At 33.3% G+C, this 16065-nt stretch overlaps 1 protein-coding gene across 1 annotated transcript; it reads right to left on the bottom strand.

Annotated features, from left to right (window-relative positions):
• Nucleotides 1–12046: 12046 nt before the first annotated feature.
• LOC146951620 (uncharacterized) lies at nucleotides 12047–14172 on the bottom strand. The gene has a single exon (XM_085741614.1). The coding sequence runs from the start codon at nucleotides 14170–14172 to the stop codon at nucleotides 12247–12249; it is 1926 nt and encodes a 641-aa protein (XP_085597740.1). The 3' UTR covers nucleotides 12047–12246.
• Between the last annotated feature and the right edge of the window lie 1893 nt (nucleotides 14173–16065).

Here is a 16065-nt window from a genome sequence, read left to right as displayed (position 1 = left end):
TCAAAACTAACATTAACCTCCCTTAAGTTTTAACTTTTAATCAAATAGACAATCACCCTCTTCTCTATTAACAGTTAATTTTTCCGTTAACTTTTTCTTAAAGAATCTTCTATTAACATTGTGGGGACAAAGTCAAACCTTCATTGTTGAATCTGAGTCAATCCATTAATATCATCAACCAAACATTTAAGAAACCTTACAAGATTAGAATAGTAATGAGTTTGTAACATTTTGGCATTCCCTCTCAAAACTGAAACATAGGTGTATTCCTAACTTTTAAATCATTGTCTTCTAATCACTAGTCTCGTCACCTTCCTAATTCATTTTTGCCCTCGTTTTAAGCTTTGCTCCGTCACATGTCGTTGCTCTCTTCATTCCCATGGATGTTTAGACACTGAGATCTTGTTTGTATGCTTTCACCAATTATGTTGCTATATTGATTTCTACCAACATTGAAATTTTGATTTAATTAACCCAATGAAAGATGATTTTGAAGGTGAGAAAAACACAAGAAGGGGGGGTTGAATTGTGTTTTGAAAAATTCTTCGTTTCTCCTAAAAACTGAACACACTGATCAGAAGCTAAGTGAGACAGCTTCTGAAGTGATAATCAGAATCTAAATGCAGTGGGAATAAAACAGAGAGAGAGAAGAAGAACGACACAAAGCAAATATACTGGTTCCTTCCACAATCCGGAAGTAGTCCAGTCCCCCTGCTTGCACTTCCAAGGAGATTTCACTATGAGTAATATCTGATTACAATTGCTCAAGCACACAAGCAAGAGACTTCCTTTGCTCAAGCACACCAGCTAGAGACTTCCTTTGCTCAAGAACACAATCAAGAGACTTCCTGCTCAAGCACAACTACAAGAGACTTCCTAACTAAACAAAATTACACAGAAAATTGTTTAAGGTTGAACACTTGATATACAATCAGAGGTGCTCACAATACAAATCAGATACAGACTCAATGGACTTAAGAATTTCTTAGATATGACTTTGAGATACAGAAATTCTAAGTGAATGCAGAACAATTTCAGCAGAGGTTTGGCACTTGTAAAAATGTTGTGAGTCTTTCGTTCAGCGTTCTTGCATTGCCAAATTTCTAGGTCTTCACTCCTTTATATAGAGGTGTGAAAGAGACGTTGTGAAATTGCCAGCACACCAAAGAGTCGTTGTTGAAGCTTGATCTTTCACCAATGATCTTTTGCCTGATTTGGTTGTTGTCCTATGAAGAACCAATTTGAAATCCATTCCTTATCCAAAGGAACATATATGCAGGCTGAAGTAGCAATAAACGTCACAAGAAAGGGGGGTTTGAATTGTGACCCTTTTTAATTTTAATTCTGAAAAGAAAATTAAGTATATGTATGCTCAAGAAAGTTCTTGGTTAGTGTTACGTGAGTAATAATAGAATATTATAATATTAGGACCAGAGAACTCTGGATAATAAAATAAGTAAAAGGACCAGATAGTTCTGGAATAAAAGACTGAAATAAATAAAGCAGTAAAGGACCAGAATACTCTGGATATATAACTGAAATAAATAAAGCGATAAAGGACCAGAAGGTTCTGGATAATTAATTAAGTAGTAAGTTAATTATTTAATTTTAGTTTAAGGACCAGAACACTCTGGAAAATTAATATGATTAGTTATAGTTATATGTGACGGCCAGAATATAAGAGATAAGAGAAGAGAGAGAACACAAGAGATTTATCCTAGTTCACCCAACGTGGGCTACGTCTAGTCCCCACACTTTTAGTGTGAGATTTTTCCACTATAGTTTCAAGCCACCAAATCGTCCTTAGTAGCACTACAGTTCTTGATCACACCAGATCAGTCTAGTCACAATTCTTGATCACACCAGATCAGTCCTATCTCAAACTATTAAGCCCAATAGACTTGAGATCTAAATACAAATTGTTTATGAGAGGTTTAGGTTGTGGATCCTATTTTCTCAACACTTGTTTGAGATTATGATAAAAACAAACTTAAAAGATTATGATCCAAATCTAGTGTAAGAGTAGAAGTTTGTTTGTATGTAGTTGAAGAGCTTGAAGAACTTTGATGAATATTCTTGATTGATATTCACGTGAGAGAGGCAATTGATTTTGCTTTGAGAGATTATGTATTCTTGTTTGTAAGCTCTTGAGAAACTAAGTGGAGGCATGCTTGCTTTTATAGAAGCTTTGAGCTTCATGAATTAAAGACAGAACCAGCTGTGTTGTCCTTCCATGAAACATCCCATGTGCGTGTGTTTTCTTCTTTGAAGTGCAAGGATGCAAAAAATGAACTCTTTGTGAGTTGCAGAATGTTCTTGAGAACATTCTTTGAGTTCCAGCTGTTTACAGCAAGCATACACGTAAAGGATCACCAGCTGTGATGTGGTGGCCATGTGAACTTGTCTTTATCTTTGTTGTACTTTCAGCAGACCAGCTTGAGAACATTCTTTGTTTGTTGTAAGCTTCACCAGAACCTTCTTCTTGTGCAGCTTTGATTCTTTCTTCTTTTCTTTAAGACTCACGTGAGTCTTTGGCCTTTTGTCATTGAATATTCTTTTTGTTTGTCAAGCCTTTCCTTGTCATTAGATTGCTTCCTTAAAGTCATTTATCAAAGGTATCTTTCTATCCTTTTTTAGTGAGACAAAGGGAACAATATTTTCTTGCCTTCAATGATGCAAGTGCTGTAGCAGAAAGTGTATGCGTGTCTTTTTGCTCTTTGCTTTTGGTGAGATTATTTATAAGCTTAGAATGTTCTTCTCTTTAACAAGAACATTCTTTCATGAAACAATTCTCACAAAACATATTAGTAGATAACAAGTTAAAAACATATATAATGTTTGTGATCTTTAAAACATCAAATAAGGATTTTGTCCTCAACAATCTCCCCCTTTTTGATGATGACAAACATTTATAATTTGTTTTTGATTTTGATATTTAGAAATTGAGATTTTGATAATAATGTGAAATAATTTTATCAATAGCTCCCCCTCAATTTTAGCATTCAAGATTTTTTAAATAACTTGAGAATATATGCAAATTTTGAACCGAAATAACATTGCATTCATATAATGATGCTGATACATATTTTAAGTCCAACAAGGTTCAAATACATAAGATAGCAAAATAGCATAAAGACAAAATATAACATAGCATAATGCAGAAGTACATGGAATATTAATACAAGGCAGCAACATATTCTAAGAAGCAACTAGCAACCTAAAAAATATGTCCTTGTATACATTAAGTGCGCAGCAATACCATTCCAAATAGCAAAAGTACTTCTTATGTCCTTGTATACATTAAGTGCGCAGCAATACCATTCCAAATAGCAAAAGTACTTCTTATTTTTCTCCCCCTTTGTCACATAAAAAAGGAGGGAATGCATCAGAGAATCAAGATGATGGAGAAGATCCATCTGATGAAGATGATTCTGAAGGGACCGGCATGGGCATGGCAGGTGGTGGAGGAAATGGATTTGCCAGTGGTGCATCAACACCCCATCTTGCAGCAAGACTTGTGAACCATTGCCTAATCAAAGTTCTTTCCATGGAATCATATACAATATGATTCATAATACCATGCAGAAATTCAAACAGCTTGAGAATGTCTTTCCTAATCCTTCTAATGTTTTTCTCAATTTTTGAACGCTTAGGAGGGCGCTCATTCATTGAAGGAGGAAGAGAAGCCCCAGTTAGAACATTAAAGGAAGGAGAGGCAGATTTCATAGGAACAGAAGAGTCATAGAATGGTGGATCAGCAAAGAACTTGTCTATTGATTCAGATCGAAAAAGAGCTGAATAATTGTGCCTTGGTGGAGAGATAAAGATAGGAGCAGCAACAGGAAATTTATTTGCTGGAGCAGCTTCTGCAAAGAAGCTTTTCATTGCATCCAAATTTTGAAATTTAGGAAGAATGGGATGTTTGGCAAAATTGTCTAATAGCCTAGCATGTTCTTGTGAGACATGAGAACTTTCGCTAGGAGTTGTGATTTCATTTTGGAGACAATTCAAAAGGTGTTCCATAGAGATTGGACTTTTCCTTTTGAGACCATGAGATTGAGACACATTTTCAACAGAAGGAGTTACAGACTCAGGTTTGGTTTTCATTTGGTGAACATTTTTAGGTCCAAATGTTGAGATTTTGAAACTGGACATCTCATCATGCAAAGGGACTTTGAGTAACCTAAAGATTTTGCATAGGGCCATTCCATATGGGACAGTGCTTGTTTTGTGTGTGGAGTTAGCAGCAAGCATCATATTTTTGAGAATGATAAATGGGAGATTAACTTGTTCTCCAGTGAACATGTGATAGATTAACAGAATGTCATTGTGAGAGATGTGATTGAAAGTGCCATTCTTAGGAAGAAGGCTGTTGTGACACATATTTGCAAGGATTTGTGTGGTGTGTAACAGATTTGAATAAGATAAATCAGTTGCATTTGGTTGGTAAATTGTATCAAAAACAGTAGTACGATCTAGATGAAGTATATCATACCAATCATCACCAAACACAGCTGGACCCTCTAGAGGTATGTTCAATAATTTAGCTATTGTTTCTAAGTTGATTTCAATCTTGACCCCCTTAATGTGAGAAATGATCAAATTCTTTTCTGGATAGCATTCAGCCATATAATAAAAAGCTTGAACAGCTTCTGGGTAATACTTTTCCCTAATTTGTAGGAATGGAACCCAACCTAAAGCATCAGGATATTGTTTGACAAAGATTTCAGCATCTTGAAGTTTTTCAAAATCAAAGTATCTACCTACCCCAATAGGTCTAGATGCCCATTTGTCAAAAAAAGTTTTGGTTAAGTCAGGATTGATTAGAGGAATGCGACTAGACTTAGACACAGATAGATTATGAGATTTACCCTTTTTTGAAACTGACTGCTTGATTGGAGAAGGTTCTGAGTCTTCAGTGAGCTTTCTCTTTCCCTTATTCCTGATTCGAGCGCTTTCTCTAGAACGTTCTGGAGCAGCTTGAGCTTCTTCCTTTTGTTGCACAGGAGACTTTGGAACTTCCTTTGGAGTTTCGATTGGAGAAGGAGGTTTCTCAGAGGCAACTTCAGCAGAGATTGGTTCTGGTTCAACAAAATCATTCTGATATTGTTCGTTTTCATTATTTGTAGGTGGATTAGTCGTTTCAGCAGCTGGAGCGGTTTTCTGAGGAATAGGGTTAGGGTTTGGTTGTTGAGAAATTTCCTCATCTGATTCACTTATTTCATAAACAGTATTATCTGCTTCTCCCTTTTTCTTCGTTCCTTTTGCAGATAGTAACCTGTTGGATCTTCTTCGTACGAGTGGTGGACGAAGTGATGGAGCTGAGTTTGCCTTCTTTGCCTGAGTTTTAAGATGTGGGGGTGTTTGATTTATGTTTGGAGCTATGGCTTGGAAGAGTGGTGGTAGGAAGAAAGATAAAGGAACAGCTTGTTCTGGAGGAGAGGGTTTGGTTGAAGGATTTTGGAGAGAAGGTTCTTTAATGAGGTTAGGGTTTGAAGAAGGTTTGTTTTTTGATTCGTTCTGGGGAGAGGTGTGAGGAGTAGCTTCAGTTGGAGTTTGGTGTTCTGAGGATTCTGGTGAGGCCGGTGGAGGATTTGCCGGCGAAGATGGCCGTGAGGGTGGTGAAGGAGAGCGAGGTGGAGAAGGAGATGGTGAAGGAGTTCGAAAGTTTGCATGGTTTCCTTTTGTTCTTGCCATTGTTGTAAGAGTGAAAAGTTTGATTTTTTATGGAAGAGGGTTTGGAGTTTTATAGAAGATAATGGATTTTTTGTGTTTGGTAGTTTTGCAGAAGAAGAGAAAGAGTTTCGTTTTAGGGAAGAGAGAAGGAAGTACAACATGATTTGATTGAGAGTGGTTTTGGGAACAATAGAGAGTTCAGGTGGGCCTTACTTAGTGATGTGATTAGCATCAAACTTGCCTTGGGCAGTGTTAAATTTATTTTTAGAGTAGGCTAATGATGATTTAGTTCACTTAACTAGAGAGTTATAACAAAAACAAGTTTTGAGCGTGAGCCCCACACAAGTACACATATAAAAAATGTTCTAAAGACATTCTAAGAGTTAACATCCTATTTTTTATGAGGATTTTGAATAATATTTAATTTTTCTTTAATAAAATTAAATCTATCTTCTACAAGAGGTTTAGTGAATATATCTGCTAATTGATTTTCAGTGGCAACAAAGATTAATTCAATTTCTTTTTTATTCACATGATCTCGAATAAAATGATGTTTTATCTCAATATGTTTTGATCTTGAATGTTGAATGGGATTTTTTGATAAGTTTATAGCACTAGTATTATCACAAAATACTGGAATATTTGTGTACCTTTTTGAGAAATCTTCGAGTTGATTTCTTATCCATAATACCTGGGAGCAACAATTTGCTGCTGACACGTATTCTGCTTCAGTGGTTGACAAAGCGATTGTGTTTTGTTTTCTACATGACCAACTGATAAGTGCATTTCCAAGAAACTGACATGCACCACTTGTACTTTTTCTTTCGATTTTGTCTCCAGCATAGTCAGCATCACAATACGCTATTAAGTCAAAAGAAGAACCTTTTCTATACCAAAGGCCAAGATCAGTAGTACCAACTAGATATCTAAAAATTCTTTTTACAGCAGTTAAATGAGATTCTTTAGGAGATGTTTGAAAACGTGCACATAGTCCAACTGCAAAGACAATATCTGGTCTACTAGCAGTTAAGTACAACAGAGATCCAATCATGCCTCTGTATTCTTTTTCAGAAATAGTTTTTCCGTTTTCATCTTTGTCTAAACTTGAAGACGGATGCATGGGAGTTACCATTATTTTGGCTTCATTCATTTTATATTTTTTGAGAAGATCTTTAATATATTTTTCTTGACAGATAAATATTCCATTTGATTCTTGTTTAATTTGTAAACCGAGAAAAAATCTTAATTCTCCCATCATACTCATTTCAAATTCACTTTGCATGAGACCGGAAAATTCTTCACACATTTTTTCATCTGTTGATCCAAATATAATATCATCAACATATATTTGAACAATAAGAAAATTTGTTTTATCATCTTTTCTAAAAAGTGTTGTGTCAATTTTTCCTCTAGAAAAATTATTTTTGATTAAGAATGTACTTAACCTCTCATACCAAGCTCGAGGAGCTTGCTTTAGACCATATAGTGCCTTTGTTAGTTTAAAGACATGATGAGGTTTATTTGTGCTTTCAAAACCGGGAGGTTGGTGCACATAAACTTCTTCATTTAAGAATCCATTTAAAAATGCACTTTTAACATCCATTTGAAAAAGTTTAATGTTTTTATGAGATGCATATGCAAGAAGAATACGAATTGCTTCTAACCTTGCCACTGGAGCAAAAGTTTCATCATAGTCAATACCTTCTTGTTGATTATATCCTTGTGCAACAAGTCTAGCTTTATTTCTAATGACTTTACCTTCTTCATCTAGTTTGTTTCTGAAGACCCATCTTGTTCCAATTACACTTTGATCTTTAGGTTTAGAAACAAGAGTCCATACCTCATTCTTTTCAAATTGAGATAGTTCTTCTTTCATGGCATTTATCCATGATTCTTCACATATTGCTTCCTTTATATTTTTTGGTTCGATATGTGATATCATTGCCATGTTACCATCATTGTTCATAAAAGATCGTCTTGTTCTTATCCCATCAGATGTATCTCCAATGATTTGCTCAGGAGGATGATCACCAATGGTCTTCCAACTCCTTGGTGGTGCTTGTGGAGACTGTTCTTGATTGTCTTCATTTTCTTTTTGAGAAATTTCTTCTTCATCTTCTTTGTTAATTATTAGATCATCGAATTCATCAAAGACAACATGCATACTAATTTCCATAGTTTGGTTTCTTAGATTAAAAATTCTGTATCCTCTGGAATTTGTTGCATATCCTAGAAATATTCCTTTATCTGATTTTGAATCAAATTTTCCTAGATTTTCTTTATCATTTAAAATATAACAATAACACCCAAAAATGTGAAAATAAGAGATGTTAGGTTTTTTATTTTTCCAAAGTTCATATGGGGTTTTGTTCAAGATTTTTCTAATAGAGACACGATTTATAATATAGCAAGAAGTATTTATGGCTTCAGCCCAAAAATATTTTTCTACATTTGATTCACTAATCATTGTTCTTGCCATTTCTTGTAATGTTCTATTTTTTCTTTCAACTACTCCATTTTGTTGAGGAGTTCTTGCGCATGAAAAATTGTGTGATATTCCTTGTTCATCAAAAAAGTTTTTAAAATATGCATTTTCAAATTCTCCTCCATGATCACTTTTTACAGAAATGATTTTTAACTCTTTTTCATTTTGAACTAATGTGCAAAAAGTTTTAAATGCTTCAAAAGCTTCATCTTTATGTTTTAAAAATAACACCCATGTATATCTGGAAAAATCATCAACTATAACAAATCCATATTGTTTTCCACTTAGACTAGCAGTTCTAACAGGGCCGAATAAATCTATGTGAAGAATTTCGAGAGGCCTTTGAGTAGAAATATCATTTATAGGTTTAAAACTGCTTTTAACTTGTTTTCCTCTTGTGCATGCTTCACATATTTTATCTTTTTCAAAATTTATTTTTGGAAACCCTCTAACTAGATCAAGTTGAGAAATTTTTGAAATAGTTTTCATACTTACATGTCCAGCTCTTTTGTGCCAAATCCATTTGTCTTTTTCAAAACCCATAAAACATGATTCGGCTGGAAGATCATCTAAGTATAAAACATATAAGTTTTTTATTCTAGAACCGGTGAAAAAAGTTTTTCCTGAGGATATTTGTTTTACTTCACATATGTTGGTTTTAAAACTAACTTCAAAACCACTATCACATAATTGACTTATGCTTAGCAGATTGTGTTTTAATCCTTCAACATATTGAACATTTTCAATTTTTGCAGTATTTTTCTTACCAATAATACCTTTACCTTTAATTTTACCTTTGTCATTATTTCCAAAGGTAACCAGTCCTCCTTCTTTCTTTTCGAAGGAGATGAAACATTGTTTATCCCCTGTCATGTGCCTTGAACAACCACTGTCCAAGTACCATGGCTTTTTCCTTGCATTTTGAGAGGATTCCTGCATTTTGAGTTAGTTGTCCCTTAGGTACCCATGATGAATTGGGTCCTTTGTGGTTAGTTTTCTTAAGCTCAAGATTTTTAATCTTGAGAAAACAATTTATTCCTAAGTGACCTATTCTTTTGCAATATAAACATTCTTTTCTTTTCAATCTAAGAGAATGTTCTTGAGAATGTTCTGGGTTCATTTGATGAGAATGTTCTAGTCTTGTTTCTCTTTTCTTATGAAAGCAAGACCTTTCAAGATGTCCATTTTTGTTACAAAAGGAACATTTCATTTTATCCTTTTCAGGTATAAAGAAATTTTCATATATTTTTTGGTTTTTGGAAATATCAAAACCTAAACCAGCTTTATCAAATATTCCTGCTTGAGAACCCATAATATTTTGAAATGTTTCAGTTGATTTGATAAAATGATTAAGATCATTTCTGAGTTCTTTAATTTCGATCTTTAGCAAATCATTTTCAGTAACTTTAGAAGTTTCTGGAAATTTATTTTTGCTAAGGTTTTTGATTTTTTCAGTTGCTTGAAAATATGAATCTTGCAAGTTTTTGATTGTGTTTTGTTTTCTACATGACCAACTGATAAGTGCATTTCCAAGAAACTGACATGCACCACTTGTACTTTTTCTTTCGATTTTGTCTCCAGCATAGTCAGCATCACAATACGCTATTAAGTCAAAAGAAGAACCTTTTCTATACCAAAGGCCAAGATCAGTAGTACCAACTAGATATCTAAAAATTCTTTTTACAGCAGTTAAATGAGATTCTTTAGGAGATGTTTGAAAACGTGCACATAGTCCAACTGCAAAGACAATATCTGGTCTACTAGCAGTTAAGTACAACAGAGATCCAATCATGCCTCTGTATTCTTTTTCAGAAATAGTTTTTCCGTTTTCATCTTTGTCTAAACTTGAAGACGGATGCATGGGAGTTACCATTATTTTGGCTTCATTCATTTTATATTTTTTGAGAAGATCTTTAATATATTTTTCTTGACAGATAAATATTCCATTTGATTCTTGTTTAATTTGTAAACCGAGAAAAAATCTTAATTCTCCCATCATACTCATTTCAAATTCACTTTGCATGAGACCGGAAAATTCTTCACACATTTTTTCATCTGTTGATCCAAATATAATATCATCAACATATATTTGAACAATAAGAAAATTTGTTTTATCATCTTTTCTAAAAAGTGTTGTGTCAATTTTTCCTCTAGAAAAATTATTTTTGATTAAGAATGTACTTAACCTCTCATACCAAGCTCGAGGAGCTTGCTTTAGACCATATAGTGCCTTTGTTAGTTTAAAGACATGATGAGGTTTATTTGTGCTTTCAAAACCGGGAGGTTGGTGCACATAAACTTCTTCATTTAAGAATCCATTTAAAAATGCACTTTTAACATCCATTTGAAAAAGTTTAATGTTTTTATGAGATGCATATGCAAGAAGAATACGAATTGCTTCTAACCTTGCCACTGGAGCAAAAGTTTCATCATAGTCAATACCTTCTTGTTGATTATATCCTTGTGCAACAAGTCTAGCTTTATTTCTAATGACTTTACCTTCTTCATCTAGTTTGTTTCTGAAGACCCATCTTGTTCCAATTACACTTTGATCTTTAGGTTTAGAAACAAGAGTCCATACCTCATTCTTTTCAAATTGAGATAGTTCTTCTTTCATGGCATTTATCCATGATTCTTCACATATTGCTTCCTTTATATTTTTTGGTTCGATATGTGATATCATTGCCATGTTACCATCATTGTTCATAAAAGATCGTCTTGTTCTTATCCCATCAGATGTATCTCCAATGATTTGCTCAGGAGGATGATCACCAATGGTCTTCCAACTCCTTGGTGGTGCTTGTGGAGACTGTTCTTGATTGTCTTCATTTTCTTTTTGAGAAATTTCTTCTTCATCTTCTTTGTTAATTATTAGATCATCGAATTCATCAAAGACAACATGCATACTAATTTCCATAGTTTGGTTTCTTAGATTAAAAATTCTGTATCCTCTGGAATTTGTTGCATATCCTAGAAATATTCCTTTATCTGATTTTGAATCAAATTTTCCTAGATTTTCTTTATCATTTAAAATATAACAATAACACCCAAAAATGTGAAAATAAGAGATGTTAGGTTTTTTATTTTTCCAAAGTTCATATGGGGTTTTGTTCAAGATTTTTCTAATAGAGACACGATTTATAATATAGCAAGAAGTATTTATGGCTTCAGCCCAAAAATATTTTTCTACATTTGATTCACTAATCATTGTTCTTGCCATTTCTTGTAATGTTCTATTTTTTCTTTCAACTACTCCATTTTGTTGAGGAGTTCTTGCGCATGAAAAATTGTGTGATATTCCTTGTTCATCAAAAAAGTTTTTAAAATATGCATTTTCAAATTCTCCTCCATGATCACTTTTTACAGAAATGATTTTTAACTCTTTTTCATTTTGAACTAATGTGCAAAAAGTTTTAAATGCTTCAAAAGCTTCATCTTTATGTTTTAAAAATAACACCCATGTATATCTGGAAAAATCATCAACTATAACAAATCCATATTGTTTTCCACTTAGACTAGCAGTTCTAACAGGGCCGAATAAATCTATGTGAAGAATTTCGAGAGGCCTTTGAGTAGAAATATCATTTATAGGTTTAAAACTGCTTTTAACTTGTTTTCCTCTTGTGCATGCTTCACATATTTTATCTTTTTCAAAATTTATTTTTGGAAACCCTCTAACTAGATCAAGTTGAGAAATTTTTGAAATAGTTTTCATACTTACATGTCCAGCTCTTTTGTGCCAAATCCATTTGTCTTTTTCAAAACCCATAAAACATGATTCGGCTGGAAGATCATCTAAGTATAAAACATATAAGTTTTTTATTCTAGAACCGGTGAAAAAAGTTTTTCCTGAGGATATTTGTTTTACTTCACATATGTTGGTTTTAAAACTAACTTCAAAACCACTATCACATAATTGACTTATGCTTAGCAGATTGTGTTTTAATCCTTCAACATATTGAACATTTTCAATTTTTGCAGTATTTTTCTTACCAATAATACCTTTACCTTTAATTTTACCTTTGTCATTATTTCCAAAGGTAACCAGTCCTCCTTCTTTCTTTTCGAAGGAGATGAAACATTGTTTATCCCCTGTCATGTGCCTTGAACAACCACTGTCCAAGTACCATGGCTTTTTCCTTGCATTTTGAGAGGATTCCTGCATTTTGAGTTAGTTGTCCCTTAGGTACCCATGATGAATTGGGTCCTTTGTGGTTAGTTTTCTTAAGCTCAAGATTTTTAATCTTGAGAAAACAATTTATTCCTAAGTGACCTATTCTTTTGCAATATAAACATTCTTTTCTTTTCAATCTAAGAGAATGTTCTTGAGAATGTTCTGGGTTCATTTGATGAGAATGTTCTAGTCTTGTTTCTCTTTTCTTATGAAAGCAAGACCTTTCAAGATGTCCATTTTTGTTACAAAAGGAACATTTCATTTTATCCTTTTCAGGTATAAAGAAATTTTCATATATTTTTTGGTTTTTGGAAATATCAAAACCTAAACCAGCTTTATCAAATATTCCTGCTTGAGAACCCATAATATTTTGAAATGTTTCAGTTGATTTGATAAAATGATTAAGATCATTTCTGAGTTCTTTAATTTCGATCTTTAGCAAATCATTTTCAGTAACTTTAGAAGTTTCTGGAAATTTATTTTTGCTAAGGTTTTTGATTTTTTCAGTTGCTTGAAAATATGAATCTTGCAAGTTTTGAATGATTTTCTTTTGATTATCGTTCAAGACTTGAAGTTTTTCTTTTTCTTCTTTTATCTCAAGAACTTCTTTTTGTAGAGAATGACATTTGTTTGTTAAGAAATTTGAGTCGAATAATAGACTATCAATTGTATTTTCTAGATCCTTATTGTTAGTAATAATTTGTTCTTCGTTATCAATAGTAAAATCTAAAAGAGGTTTGTCAAAGAGAAATACCTCGTCATTTTCTGAGTTTGCCATTAGACAAAGATTTGCTTCAATGTCTTCTTCTTTTGGTTCTTCAAGATCATCCCATGTAAACATGGATTTTGAGTAGGGCGGTTTCTTTTGACTCTTCTTGTTTAGTGGGCATTCATTTTTGTAATGTCCTTGTTTGTTGCATCCATAGCAGGTTACTTGACTTTTGTCTGTATCTCCTTTAGGATTTTCTTTTCTATTTGGAAAGTATCTTTTTATTTGATCTCTTCTTCTAATCATTCTTTGAATTTTCTTTGTGATGAGTGCTAGTTCATCTTCTGCTTCTTCTTGAATGATTTCTTCTTCTTCGGTTTCTTTGATCTCTTCATTTTGTGTGGGTGAAATTTCTTGATCATTTTGGGAAGCTTTTAGAGCGATCATTTTGCCTTTTCTTATTGGTTTATCTTCTTGAAGTAATGTCTCATGAGCTTTTAGTGATCCGATGAGATCTTCAAGAGCTAAAGTGTTTAGGTCTTTAGCTTGAGTGATTGCAGTGACCATGGGTCTCCATTGAGTTGGAAGACACCTCAGTATTTTTCTTATTCTGTCGTGGGTAGAATAAGTTTTTCCAAGTGATCTTAGTTCATTGACTATAGATGTGAATCTAGAGTACATTTCATCGATGTTTTCATCTTCAATCATTTCAAAGATTTCAAACTTTCTAACACCAATGTCAATTCTTGTTTCTTTAACATGGCTTGTTCCTTCATGATGAACCTTGAGAGTATCCCACACCTTTTTTGCAGTATCGCATTCATCAACTCTTTCACTTTCTTCCATGCTTAGTGCACATGATAGAAAGAGTCGAGCTTTAGAATTTAAGAGTATTTTTTCTTTATCTTCTTTTGTCCATGAAGCCTCTGGTGTAATTACTTTTGTTTTAGTAATATCATCAGTTGTCATAGGTATATGGTTTCCGTCTGTTATTATTTTCCACATATCCACATCTTGAGATCTTAAGAATAGTTCCATTTTTCCTTTCCAATAGTAATAGTTTTTACCATTGAAGTATGGTGGTCTAGTACATGAGAGACCTTCTGGTATGTATTTTTCTTTTGACATTGCTTCTTTCTGAATCTTTTTCCAACACGTGTTAAGTGTTTTTTGTTTGGAACCGGGCTCTGATGCCAATTGAAGTAGCAATAAACGTCACAAGAAAGGGGGGTTTGAATTGTGACCCTTTTTAATTTTAATTCTGAAAAGAAAATTAAGTATATGTATGCTCAAGAAAGTTCTTGGTTAGTGTTACGTGAGTAATAATAGAATATTATAATATTAGGACCAGAGAACTCTGGATAATAAAATAAGTAAAAGGACCAGATAGTTCTGGAATAAAAGACTGAAATAAATAAAGCAGTAAAGGACCAGAATACTCTGGATATATAACTGAAATAAATAAAGCGATAAAGGACCAGAAGGTTCTGGATAATTAATTAAGTAGTAAGTTAATTATTTAATTTTAGTTTAAGGACCAGAACACTCTGGAAAATTAATATGATTAGTTATAGTTATATGTGACGGCCAGAATATAAGAGATAAGAGAAGAGAGAGAACACAAGAGATTTATCCTAGTTCACCCAACGTGGGCTACGTCTAGTCCCCACACTTTTAGTGTGAGATTTTTCCACTATAGTTTCAAGCCACCAAATCGTCCTTAGTAGCACTACAGTTCTTGATCACACCAGATCAGTCTAGTCACAATTCTTGATCACACCAGATCAGTCCTATCTCAAACTATTAAGCCCAATAGACTTGAGATCTAAATACAAATTGTTTATGAGAGGTTTAGGTTGTGGATCCTATTTTCTCAACACTTGTTTGAGATTATGATAAAAACAAACTTAAAAGATTATGATCCAAATCTAGTGTAAGAGTAGAAGTTTGTTTGTATGTAGTTGAAGAGCTTGAAGAACTTTGATGAATATTCTTGATTGATATTCACGTGAGAGAGGCAATTGATTTTGCTTTGAGAGATTATGTATTCTTGTTTGTAAGCTCTTGAGAAACTAAGTGGAGGCATGCTTGCTTTTATAGAAGCTTTGAGCTTCATGAATTAAAGACAGAACCAGCTGTGTTGTCCTTCCATGAAACATCCCATGTGCGTGTGTTTTCTTCTTTGAAGTGCAAGGATGCAAAAAATGAACTCTTTGTGAGTTGCAGAATGTTCTTGAGAACATTCTTTGAGTTCCAGCTGTTTACAGCAAGCATACACGTAAAGGATCACCAGCTGTGATGTGGTGGCCATGTGAACTTGTCTTTATCTTTGTTGTACTTTCAGCAGACCAGCTTGAGAACATTCTTTGTTTGTTGTAAGCTTCACCAGAACCTTCTTCTTGTGCAGCTTTGATTCTTTCTTCTTTTCTTTAAGACTCACGTGAGTCTTTGGCCTTTTGTCATTGAATATTCTTTTTGTTTGTCAAGCCTTTCCTTGTCATTAGATTGCTTCCTTAAAGTCATTTATCAAAGGTATCTTTCTATCCTTTTTTAGTGAGACAAAGGGAACAATATTTTCTTGCCTTCAATGATGCAAGTGCTGTAGCAGAAAGTGTATGCGTGTCTTTTTGCTCTTTGCTTTTGGTGAGATTATTTATAAGCTTAGAATGTTCTTCTCTTTAACAAGAACATTCTTTCATGAAACAATTCTCACAAAACATATTAGTAGATAACAAGTTAAAAACATATATAATGTTTGTGATCTTTAAAACATCAAATAAGGATTTTGTCCTCAACAATCTCCCCCTTTTTGATGATGACAAACATTTATAATTTGTTTTTGATTTTGATATTTAGAAATTGAGATTTTGATAATAATGTGAAATAATTTTATCAATAGCTCCCCCTCAATTTTAGCATTCAAGATTTTTTAAATAACTTGAGAATATATGCAAATTTTGAACCGAAATAACATTGCATTCATATAATGATGCTGATACATATTTTAAGTCCAACAAGGTT

The sequence above is a fragment of the Medicago sativa genome, chromosome 2 (genome assembly GCF_051527215.1).
Source record: "Medicago sativa cultivar Bolivia chromosome 2, Bolivia_mono, whole genome shotgun sequence".
NCBI classification, from domain to species: domain Eukaryota; kingdom Viridiplantae; phylum Streptophyta; class Magnoliopsida; order Fabales; family Fabaceae; genus Medicago; species Medicago sativa.
This window is presented reverse-complemented; position numbering and strand designations above follow the sequence as displayed.